This window comes from Dermatophagoides pteronyssinus, unplaced genomic scaffold (assembly GCF_027571235.1).
Source record: "Dermatophagoides pteronyssinus isolate colony J.1.1.1.1 unplaced genomic scaffold, Derpt_VIB-CSIC_2022.12 sq0022, whole genome shotgun sequence".
In the NCBI taxonomy this organism is placed as follows: Eukaryota; Metazoa; Arthropoda; class Arachnida; order Sarcoptiformes; family Pyroglyphidae; genus Dermatophagoides; species Dermatophagoides pteronyssinus.
In genome coordinates this window covers 21,480-32,502 of record NW_027461546.1, presented here as the reverse complement: position 1 = coordinate 32,502, position 11,023 = coordinate 21,480, and the positions used below count along the sequence as shown (strand labels likewise).

Sequence of the window (11,023 nt, the reverse complement as noted above, 5' to 3'; positions counted from 1 at the left end):
TTATTTTGGTGTTTATAAAAAAAAAGATTGAGAACAGCAATTGACCACCAAGACAGATAATCACATTGGAATGGTTTTATTATTATGGCCATCGATTTTCGATATGAAAACACAAATAATATAGATAGGATAATAGTCGTCGATAGAGGTAAAGAGCGAATACTGGTGCCAAAAACATGATCATCATAGGCAATGGTGTATGACGCCACCATGATCTTTGATGTTGTTGTTGATATTGACGATATAACGACACATCACCCGAACGTTGCACGCGTTTTTCAACTGTATTGGAATCCACCTTTTTCCGATTAGTAACCATGCCTAGCGAAGCTAGAAAATCAATCACCATGGTGGTGAAATTAATGTCGTTTAGCCATGTCATTTCGGAAGCGGAGTAATCATATGGAAATACATGGTGATAATTATGATAACCTTCGCCCAGTGCTAGAATCTCGACGAATTTACATTCCACCGGATTAATATGATTATCGTATGGACGTTTTCCCCATAGATGAGCTGCACTATTCACCAACCATGTTGCATGCTATGAGAGGAAAAATTCATAATGAATTTGTTTGGGCTGAATAAATGTTTACTCTGTAAATGAACTCTTACCAATAATAAGGTATATCTAGTCGTGCAGATAAATATCGATACATAAGCATTTTCATTCCAGCAAACACAAGGAATATATGATGGCAAGATGAATGTGAAAAATGTTGCTAACAATTTATAATAACGACGTTGAAATTGAATGATGGCATCATCGGCCAGATCTTGCATCGATACCGTACCACCTTTACGGCTAACCTCCGGATGTTTACGACACATAAGCCATCCGATGTGAGCGAAGAAAAAGCCACGCCGCGAATCATGTGGATCAGCATCAGTTTCGGAGAATTTATGGTGTACACGGTGGTCACGACACCATTCGTAGATATCATTTTGTAATGCACCACAATTGAATAACATAAGCAGGATACGTGTGGCACGGCTCGCTTCATATGACCGATGAGCCCATAGACGATGTGCACCGGCTGTAATGCCTAGACCGGTCAAGATTAGATACAGATAATTGAACATGAAGGTCAAGTAACGGGCATGAAAAATAGCCGCATATATACCATAGCCACTGGCTATATGTAATGCTAACATTAACCAAATATTTCGCCATACTAATTCCATACGATAAGATTTGGTTTGGTTGTTGGCATTGGATATTGCACATTTGGATTTGGACATGATCACATCACTTGAATCCTGACAAAGATTATTGGTTGGCATTGTTATTATAGTCGTTGTTGTTTGGTGTGGTGGATGAGAATGAAATGAATCAATTTGAAGGAAACAGTGTGCTATTCTATCATATGAGTGATTTTATTTGAGTGATGTTCTTGATTATCAATTGACCACCATATTGGATGCAATGATGCTCAAACAGTATTGGCCACAAGGAAGAGGGAAAAAGTAATGTGACGCATTGAAGCAATCGAATCTAATAAAAACTTTAATATTTCCTTAATAAAAGTTGTGAGTTGGAGGAAAGATGGTTGAAAAAAGGGGTAAAGAAAGTGGCCATTCATAGCATTGAGGAAAAAGTGTGCTCTGAAAGGATGGGGCCATCTTTGATAAGTGAAGTGGATTATCACTCGATTTGCAAATCGGGCTAGGGTCTCTCTTGAGCATTCACAATAACAACAATGTTCAATCAATACAATCTGATAGAAGAAAAGCAATTTTATTCTCATTTTCGGTAAAAAAGGCGCAAGCGCTTTATTCATTGGATTATTGATTATCATTATTATAACAAGCAGCCAACATTGCCGAACCAATCACGCCACCATTTTGCGTGGAAAAAACCTTGGTTTGTTTTGCTGGACATAATTGGCCAAGAAATTCATTGATAAGTCTATCCATTTTGGGGTGTTTGGAGAATAATGATCCATCACAGCTAACGTGTACGGCCTCGTGTTCATTGTCCATACGATTGATGAATGGTGCTAATTCTGCCATTGAAATGAATGCAAATGATCATCATCAACATTAGAAACAAACCAAACAAACCTATTGCACAAAGAAGAGCACAACGAGCAGTGATCAATGCCGAAACATAGGCAATAATTTTGCGATCATCCATTTCGATATCTTCTGGTTGATAATCAAATTGATGGATAAGCATCGAATCAATCTGCTCGAATGAGTGGTATTGAGAACACACAGATTCAAAATCAATACAGGATAAAAATGACGTGGAAATCGAATTGGGCTGCTCCAACATTGTAGACATTTTTCCGCCTAACAACAGATCATTTCGAATAAGATCCAACAAAGCCAATCGAAATAATTCACCAAGAAATGCACCGCCAAGCATTTTCTCATAGCTATCGTTATGATCATCATTTTGGCATTACTATTGAATTATCAACAAACCTTACTTACGTATAGCTGTTCGGTAACAATGACTTGGAATCCAGCTCAATATCGTAGTGGGTTTTGGCAAAATCCATTTCATTATGATCACCATACATAACACATTCGCTGTTGATAATAAATTCGGTAGCATTATCGGCACCGAAAACCTTAACAGCATCTTTGATGCGTTTATCTCGTTGGACTTTTTCAATATAGGCAACATTACTGCCGGATCCCAGAATTAATGATGCTCGAGTTTTTTCATCTAAAAATCGACCATAAATCAATGTTGTAGTTGAATCATTGGCTAAAACGACAACTTTCACAGGCAATCCGGCTGAATCGATTGAATTTTGCAATAATTGTCGTGGACATTTTCCCAAAGCATCGGGCAGATTAGTTTGTATGCCGAATTGAACGCATCGACCATGATTAATTGATAATTGCTCGTAACCGAAAGAGAAAGTAAAACCCAATGAGATAGGTTCCGTTCGTTGTGGGAAATGTTTTTCGAGAAACGAACCAATCGATTGAGCAAGATGATCGAAAAACTTGAAAATTCAAATAACATTATTGCATGATGAGTGTTGTGGTTGTAATTGACTTACCTTTCCACTTTCGCCTTGACGAACTTCAACGGGAACGGCAAAACTTTCCAGATTGATTAGTTTGTCATTGATCGGTTGGCCAGGTTCTAAATGAACGCTTGCTATGCGAAGATTAGTGCCGCCAATATCTAGGCCAAGAAAATCACCCGCTTGTTGATTGTTGGGGAATTTCGTTACAAAAGTATTGAACATGGGAAATCCATCCGGCTGGACATGACCACCATTCAATGATTTGTCAATTACATCACCAAATTGTCCAACCAAACGATCGACATGATGTTTAGGCAATAAAAATCCACCCACCAAATTGAAAACCTTGGCTTTTCGTTCATCATTTTCAATCTGTAATGTTGGATGAAAGAATGGATCCTGTTGCAAATAGAATTCATCTTCTGTTTTTGGAACATAAGGCATCTTGTTGTTGTCGTATGTGACGTTGTTTAGGCTGAAAAACCCATCGCACTTTTGTTGTTCGGGTGTGCGGATATCTTTTCTCTGAAGAAAGGAAAAGATAAGATTAGAAAATGATCATGATGCAGAATGTTTTTCAAGCAAAACATTCTCTATGAATGAATCCATGGTGTGTTATGGGCAAAACATGGATTATTCAATGTTCGATATTTGCGGTCACCATTATCCATGGATAATAATAAATCCAATTTTCTATAGAATCTTTCAATTGAACCAAACAAGAGCTAATCATGGCTGTGGGCGCTTTTCCATTAATCAAATTGGCCGCATTGGCAATACGACAAGTATCCAAACCATTGGCCAATCGCATCAAAACATCGGCAAAAAATAGTCCATTTTTTCGAAATTATATTTGTATGCCTCCAGCACAGATTTACCATTATTTCGAAGTGAATGTCAAAATGAAACTTTTGGGTAAGTAAATCTCAACCAATTGGATGACGAATAACTTTGTGATTGAAAAGGTCTGGGCAAACCATCCAATGTAAATAAATTGAATGAAGCTGCCGCCATTGAGCTTGGTGCTGAATTATTGGGCGAGGGAATCATATTTATGGTCGCTGTTTTGACTATTGCCGGCGAATACTATCGACAAAGTAAAAAAGCCTCGGCTGAAGCTGCCGCACTAGAAGAACGATGGCAGCGTGTTGAAAACAAGATTCTCGATCTTGAATTTTTAGTGGAAAGACACGCGACCGAAATTCGCGAACTGAATCGAATGATACATACTAATCAATCCAGTATCAAAAGATTTGCTTCCACTCTATTCTCGTCGTCATCTTCGAAACCATCGAAACCAACCGATAATAGTGATAATAATGAAAAAAATGTCGATATTATGAAAAGTTCGATTGATGATGCTGTGGATAAAATTGTCAAATGAATATTTTGCCTGTAAATAAGATTTAGAATATCTTTGAAATTTTAATTTTGGAAAAACAAAAAATTTTTTATTAATTGAGTACAATTGTGAATGATCAATACAATTTCAATTGATTAGTGATCTGATCGATCAATTTGTTCGAACCAAATATACCCAATACGGTGGTTGACCCGGCTTTAACCTGTGTTTTGCCAGCATCATGAACCATATAACATGGTAGGTCCAGTGCAATGGCTTTATGTTCCAATTCCACCAAATGATTGGTATTTTCGCCTCGTAAAACAATTTTCGTTTCACCGTATTCATTCCATAGAAGTAATGATTCACCATATTTACTTTGATGCTGTAGCAAAAGTCGGTGCAATCCCAATGCTGAATGAGCAACCTGTGCTGCAATTTTGCCAACACCCATCGTCAATTCGGAATTGACAACGAAAACCATTTTATACAGATCATTATCGGCATCATCATTGGCAGATGGTGAAGATTGATGTTGACGTTGTTGTTCGAGTTCCAATTCCCATGGAATGGAATCTTCCGAATCAACGCCGTCGTTGGTGAAAATCCATTCGATGGCAGCTTCAGCCGATTCATTATTGGTGTAATATAATGCTTTTTTTGCCATCATTGAACTGAATCCCATCGATGTTAGATTGGTCAAGAATAATTCGTTTGGCTTCCATTTTGCTTTCGGCTGTTGCGATTGCGACGATGACGATGGCTGATGAGTGGTCGTTGTGGTCGAGCTATTATCATCTCCAGTCAATGTAGCTGATGATGATGATGGTGGTAGTGGATTATCGGTATTTTCGATTCCATCGGGGACACCGCGATTTTGGTCCATTTTAATTGTTGGGTATGTGAAATGTCAAAATATTGTTTTGGTTTTGCAGATGAATCCAATGCGCCTGGAACAGATTCTATGAATGGCATGTACGCATTGCTTTTGTTTTCGATCAAAAAACTTTTATCAGAGGACAAACAAACATTCGATTTTTTCAGTCAATTTTCATTTTTTGTTGGAGAAAAGTCAATCAGGTAATATCGTCTGATTTTGCTTTTGGCCATTTGAATTGATAATTTTTTTCCCAATTAGAATCAATTATGAATCGTGTTTTTGGTAATCGAGCAACGTTGTCCAATTTGATGGTCAACATCAACAAGTAAGTTCATTGTTGCCGAAATCGTTGATTCATTCATTTTGATTTTGCAATCATTTTTCATACTCAAACACTCATTCACACACACAGAGCTTCATCGCGAAACATGAGTGGGGAATGGGGATCTGGTTCTGGTAAAGTAAGTTAAAGAAACTTGGAGATTGGAATCTTGTCAATTTGAATTTGACTAAAATGTTCAAATTTTAAAATTTCTCTTTCACAGGGTGGCGGAACCGGTGGATCTGTACGCGATGCTGGTGGTGCATTCGGCCGAATGGAAGCGGCACGTGAAGAGGAGTTTTTCCGTCGCAAACAACAAGAAGAACTGGAAAAATTAAGAAAAGCTTTGGATTCACAACGTCAGGAATTGGAAAAACAAATCAAAGAACATGAGTCTGAAATTGAGCGTTTGCGTAAAATTCAAAAAGAAGGCCAATGAACGATTGTGATTCGAAACAGAATTCAGAAGAAACAGAACTTCAGCCAATTTGCAAACGAGATAAGAGATGATTGAACAGATTTTTGTCGTTTTTTTCTGTGGAAAAAAACAAATCCCATTGTAATTAATAAAATGATAAATTAGAGCAACAAATCGGTAACCAATTGATTATCTCAATTCGGAAAACTTGATTTTTTTCGTTTCGGGAATTTGATTATCGCCACCACCAGAGAGCGCTTTTTTCCAGTTTTGTTGATGTTTTTCACGCGTTTCGATTTTTGTTTGGTTTTGGTTGGTTGTTGTGAAGGGCATTGGATTAGAATTGTATGTTTTTGATTCGATCGAATTGATTTGAAGTGTGTGTACCCAGCAGAAACAAATTGTTTGTAAAATGTTTTTCGGTTTCGGTGGTTGTGATCAATCATACAATCGTGATGTGGATGATGAGAATATAATTGCCTCACGTGTTGCTCAAATACATTTCGATGGACTTGATCGTACTAAACATGATATCCTACAGGAATTGGTCAAGCCCATTTTACAATCAACCGATTTGCCCGAAACATTGATGCAAGTTAATTTTGTTCGTCAACGTTTCTATGAGCTAGGTCTATTTCGAAATGTTCAGGTTTCGGTCGATACGATCAATAAAGATTCGGCCAAGAATGATGATGGTGATCAACCAGTTGAATTAGCCATTACGTTTAATGTGGAAGAAACACGGAGATATGCCGGGTCAATATTTTGTTCGGGTAATCATAATGAAGTGTCCGGTAATGTTGAATTACGAAGTCCGAATCTTTTCGGAAGAGGTATGTGCATGTATTAAATAATATGGTTATTGCTAGCATCACTAACTGAAATATTGCTGATTATCAGGCGAAGAAATACGATGCCAATTCGAACACAGCCTACGATATTATGCGACCTATTCGACAACATTTTCCAAACCATTGATCCGTACACCGTGGAAAAGTTTACGATCAAGTTTAGACTTGACCATGTTACAACTATCGAATTATTGCCAATGGAGTGGATACAAACAATTGAATCGCAATCTATTGCTTGGCCTCAACATTCAACCACATCCTCTGCATCGACATCTGTTTCAGTGGGAAACATCATGGCGATATTTGTCCGGACTTGGTCAAGCCGACTTCGAAATAATCGAACAATTTGACCATTCACTTAAATCTTCCATTTCGCATACCTACACTTATGATAAACGAGATAATGCCGTATTGCCAACCAAAGGTAGCATGTTCAAGATGTTCAACGAATATGCTGGTTTTCAGAAATTGGCCACATCGTTTCGCAAACATGAATTTGAATTTCAACATAATCTTGCATCATTTTTACAATTATCATTCAAGGTTTGCCTATTATCACTTTTCTCAGAATGGTGGATTAACCTTGTTTTTGGCAGGGTGGAGCGATGAAAAGCTACAACAATACTACAGTGAGTGACAAATTTTTTCTTGGTGGTCCATTAAATCTTCGTGGATTCCAAATGTGTGGTGTTGGACCGCACGGCAAAGAAGGTTTAAGTGCCTTGGGTGCACTCAAATATTGGGTCGGTGCCGTACATTTTCAATATCCGTTGCCATTCAAAAATATTTTCGATCAATATCTACGGTTACACGGATTTTTGCAGGCAGGTTCGATATCGAATAAATTGAGTGAACTGGGCGAAAATATTCGAACATCATGCGGTGGTGGATTAATATTTGCCTTCGGCAATAATGTGCGACTAGAATTGAATTATTGTCTGCCCTTATTCAATCAAAGTTATGATAAAATACAACGTGGTATTCATTTCGGTATCGGAATGACCTATGTTTAGAGAGATGATTGTATTGTGTTTGTGTGGCAAATAAATTATTATTGTTGATGATTAGTATTTATTTGAGATTCAAGTGGATAATATTCATTATTATAGAGATCTGAGTGAGTGATTTGTCCAACTCAAATGAATGATAATTTACATAATTTACTGTGTGATGGCCAAATCAATCAATGACAGCCACAAGATTGAACGACCATATTTTTAAACTTTTTAAGTACAACATTGGAATTGTCATCAAAATAAAGTACCATTATCGAAGATAACTGGGATGGGGCACAACATGGTTTCGGAACATGGCGATACATGATGTGATAAAGGTGTTGAACGACCGCATGATTGGTTGCATTCATATGGGTGTTCATCGGGAAAGAGCAATCGCCATGGCAAAAGAATGCAGAATAACCTTCCGGTGCAATAATCCAATCCTGCCAGTTCAGATCACGAAACGATACGAACAATGTACGCTTCTGACAGCTTTTCGATATATAACGATCATTGGTATCTGGGTGATTGAAAAAAGTTTGAGTTTGAGTTTAACTTTGAAAAACGCATACTCACTGAGAAACGGGTTTCGATCATCCGGATCATAGTAGGACAATTCGGATCGTTTTCGATTCAAAACGGCTCGCCGAGCACGTTGTTTATTCTCGAACATTTCGGCTCTATTGGGCGATGGTGTTTGCAAATCATTAGTCTTCGATTTGATATATGCTGTCATGAATGGCTGGTATTTTTTGAATCCACGCGAATTGAATAGTCCTATACTTTTCGGACTAAGATCTTTAGCTATTTTTGGGTAGAAATTGAAAAGATTTGAACCGATTAGAAATGGATGGAAATTTCTTTGACTTACGAATACTGCTGGTACGAATCTGGAGATAGAGACCCAAATTTTGGCCAGGAAATCTGAGCCAATCTAATAATGGCTGGGTCACATTGAACCGCAACCAACCTCCAACATGACCATCGATTTTGATAGAATCAACATAATTTTTGATGATTTGTCCGCGATCGAATAGCTGAAATAAAGTCAATTGAAACGAATAGCTGGAGTTGAAACGTGACCGAATCTGATTCCGATAAATTCTCAATTCTGCATCGATAATTTCCGAATTCTGGGGAACGTTCGTAATGTTGAACCAGAAACGTCGATCACGATTATGACGCAAATGTTGATTGTTACGTTGCGTTTTGATTTGATTATGAAAACTGATTATAACATCCGATTCGGAAAGTTCCAATAAACTCTGATTGGAGACATTCTGGTCTGTATGACCATCGTTGTATGACGAGTAAAGATTCATGAGAAAATTCGATGCCGACTCATCGGTGCTGTATTTTTTCGGTTTAGGGCGATGGTCCAGACCTAATACATGAAGGATTTCTTCCTGCAGTTCTTGTTGTTCGAATTGCGGAAGAAATTTGAATGCAACACTGTGTTGCATTGAATTATCCGTATAAAAATAACGTAATGATGATGGATCCATTGCGGCAGAACCACCGGAATCGGCGACACCATGGTCCAATGATATGGCCAATGAAAAGATGTGAAGAACAACAATTGCGTAGTACTTCAGTAGTGACATTATGTTGAGTTTTCTATTTGTGAAGAACAACAAACAAACAAATTAGCAAAACATATCAAAGTGAATTCAATTTTAAAAATGAGGCCAAACTAATATCATTCACAACTAGTAGTCAATCATGATAATCATATCGAGGGTAATGATATTCTCACATCCATCTATCAATCAATCCCCACAGACAAACAAAGCCATTCATTCATTTTCTGCAATCAATCAATCCAACCGAACTGACAGAACAAAACGATAGTTGTAATGTGTTTTTGTTTTTTGTTTGCTGTTCAATTCAATCAGTTTATAATATCGATTTTTATGGCCATGTAGACTTGCCAGAAACGAATGGATTCGAAAGAATAGGCACCACTTCCATATGTTTAATACAAACATTTTATGTTGGGCACACATTATAATACACAGAATGCATCATCACTGTCTGGCAATCGCGGGTTGTCAGGCAATAAAAAATATTAAACTGATTCAATGGAATTATATGGCAGCCAATCGAAACAAATACAATACCTTTTTTCGATCACTTTTTCAAAATTGATTACAATTATCGATTTGAGGATTATCCAGCCAACAAGTGAAAGTTTTTTAATTTTTGCTGATAGCCAAAACAATGTTTGGCAAACAAGGCAAAGTTGTTGATGATGGGTAGTCTGACCAGCCAGGTAGGATATCTTAATAGCTTAGCTCAACAGGTTACTATCATCATCTAGCAGCAAACAAGAGAACCAATGGACCATGGATAACAATTGCCCTTCTTCCAATGCAATGTCCATTCAAACACACACGCATGCATACCACACACTAAGTGAGTGGTCATCATTCTCTAATGGTGGTGGGGTCACCGAGCAAGGTTTGACATGATAATGAATAACATTTAATGATGGAGAATGGAGGAAAAAAATGGTCAGATATCAATTATAACATAGACATCAACACGATCATCCTTTTTATGAATCTGCATGTTGGAATAGGTGATTGCTTTCACTTCGGTTCCTTGCGGGTGTTTGTCCAGATTGAATACCTCGCCATAACATCGAGCCCGAATGCGAAATTCTTGCCAATTCATTTCCAATATTTCGATTTTCTTTGCAAAAAAAAAGGAAAATTGTACAGTGTGTGTAATTGAATTGAGGCTTACCTTGGGAATGAGGAATGGCTCAGCATTGAATAGGAAAAGAACATCGTCGAGAAAACGAAACAGCATACTGCTCTCATCATCGCCACCAGTAACTTCAACATCGGCATATTTTTCAATGGAAACTGTCTTCAAATCGGTTATATAACCGAATACGCCCATAGCACATTGTTCGAATGCTTCTTTCAAATCTTTACCCCAGGCATGGATTCTTTAGGGAAGAAAACAATGGTCACTCTAGCTAAACTTTGGCAAAACACTTACTGAACATCGGCCGTGTGATCGAGATCTATGGGATGATGATGGGATAATTTGAAAATAATGAGACAAATGGAAAATGAGAATAATTACATTCATAATTGATAGGGGCGACGGTTGGGTCGAAATCCTTTTCGACATCTCGAAGATCCATGATGTGATTGATGCAACTTGGAAGCAAGCGTGCAAGTGAAACATTCTCTTGGTAACATTGTCTTT

The 11,023-nt window shown here is 37.7% G+C and overlaps 7 protein-coding genes across 8 annotated transcripts; 3 read left to right on the top strand and 4 right to left on the bottom strand.

The window, feature by feature from the left end:
- Positions 1 to 60: 60 nt before the first annotated feature.
- LOC113795456 (uncharacterized) lies at positions 61 to 3,563 on the bottom strand. The gene is made up of 6 exons (XM_075823051.1): positions 3,021 to 3,563; positions 2,440 to 2,963; positions 2,065 to 2,381; positions 1,787 to 2,006; positions 616 to 1,267; positions 61 to 544 (listed from the first exon to the last, which is right to left on the bottom strand). The coding sequence occupies exons 1-6, from the start codon at positions 3,432 to 3,434 to the stop codon at positions 83 to 85; spliced, it is 2,589 nt and encodes an 862-aa protein (XP_075679166.1). The 5' UTR covers positions 3,435 to 3,563; the 3' UTR covers positions 61 to 82.
- A 7-nt stretch (positions 3,564 to 3,570) lies between these two features.
- LOC113795474 (optic atrophy 3 protein homolog) lies at positions 3,571 to 4,452 on the top strand. Its single transcript, XM_027345658.2, has 2 exons — positions 3,571 to 3,905; positions 3,956 to 4,452. Exons 1-2 carry the CDS (start codon positions 3,722 to 3,724, stop codon positions 4,372 to 4,374), a joined length of 603 nt encoding a protein of 200 aa, XP_027201459.2. The 5' UTR covers positions 3,571 to 3,721; the 3' UTR covers positions 4,375 to 4,452.
- LOC113795470 (putative peptidyl-tRNA hydrolase 2) lies at positions 4,414 to 5,218 on the bottom strand. The gene has a single exon (XM_027345654.2). It carries the CDS (start codon positions 5,216 to 5,218, stop codon positions 4,469 to 4,471), a length of 750 nt encoding a protein of 249 aa, XP_027201455.1. The 3' UTR covers positions 4,414 to 4,468.
- Positions 5,219 to 5,271: 53 nt separating this feature from the next.
- Positions 5,272 to 6,126, top strand: LOC113795478 (uncharacterized). Its single transcript, XM_027345661.2, has 4 exons — positions 5,272 to 5,412; positions 5,471 to 5,537; positions 5,625 to 5,673; positions 5,758 to 6,126. The coding sequence occupies exons 1-4, from the start codon at positions 5,301 to 5,303 to the stop codon at positions 5,971 to 5,973; spliced, it is 444 nt and encodes a 147-aa protein (XP_027201462.2). The 5' UTR covers positions 5,272 to 5,300; the 3' UTR covers positions 5,974 to 6,126.
- A 119-nt stretch (positions 6,127 to 6,245) lies between these two features.
- LOC113795464 (sorting and assembly machinery component 50 homolog B) lies at positions 6,246 to 7,873 on the top strand. The gene is made up of 3 exons (XM_027345647.2): positions 6,246 to 6,785; positions 6,853 to 7,346; positions 7,400 to 7,873. The coding sequence occupies exons 1-3, from the start codon at positions 6,365 to 6,367 to the stop codon at positions 7,814 to 7,816; spliced, it is 1,332 nt and encodes a 443-aa protein (XP_027201448.2). The 5' UTR covers positions 6,246 to 6,364; the 3' UTR covers positions 7,817 to 7,873.
- Positions 7,852 to 10,146, bottom strand: LOC113795466 (bone morphogenetic protein 7-like). Of its 2 annotated transcripts, none has more exons than XM_027345649.2 (4): positions 9,922 to 10,146; positions 8,673 to 9,418; positions 8,378 to 8,605; positions 7,852 to 8,321 (listed from the first exon to the last, which is right to left on the bottom strand). In XM_027345649.2, the coding sequence occupies exons 2-4, from the start codon at positions 9,403 to 9,405 to the stop codon at positions 7,987 to 7,989; spliced, it is 1,296 nt and encodes a 431-aa protein (XP_027201450.2). In that variant the 5' UTR covers positions 9,406 to 9,418; positions 9,922 to 10,146; the 3' UTR covers positions 7,852 to 7,986. The 2 variants fall into 2 exon arrangements, with proteins under 2 accessions (XP_027201450.2, XP_027201449.2); XM_027345648.2 differs by lacking the exon at positions 9,922 to 10,146 and adding an exon at positions 9,788 to 9,822.
- Positions 10,147 to 10,269: 123 nt separating this feature from the next.
- On the bottom strand, positions 10,270 to 11,009 carry Archease (protein archease). Its single transcript, XM_027345660.2, has 4 exons — positions 10,898 to 11,009; positions 10,811 to 10,835; positions 10,550 to 10,757; positions 10,270 to 10,495 (listed from the first exon to the last, which is right to left on the bottom strand). Exons 1-4 carry the CDS (start codon positions 10,956 to 10,958, stop codon positions 10,316 to 10,318), a joined length of 474 nt encoding a protein of 157 aa, XP_027201461.1. The 5' UTR covers positions 10,959 to 11,009; the 3' UTR covers positions 10,270 to 10,315.
- Positions 11,010 to 11,023: the final 14 nt, after the last annotated feature.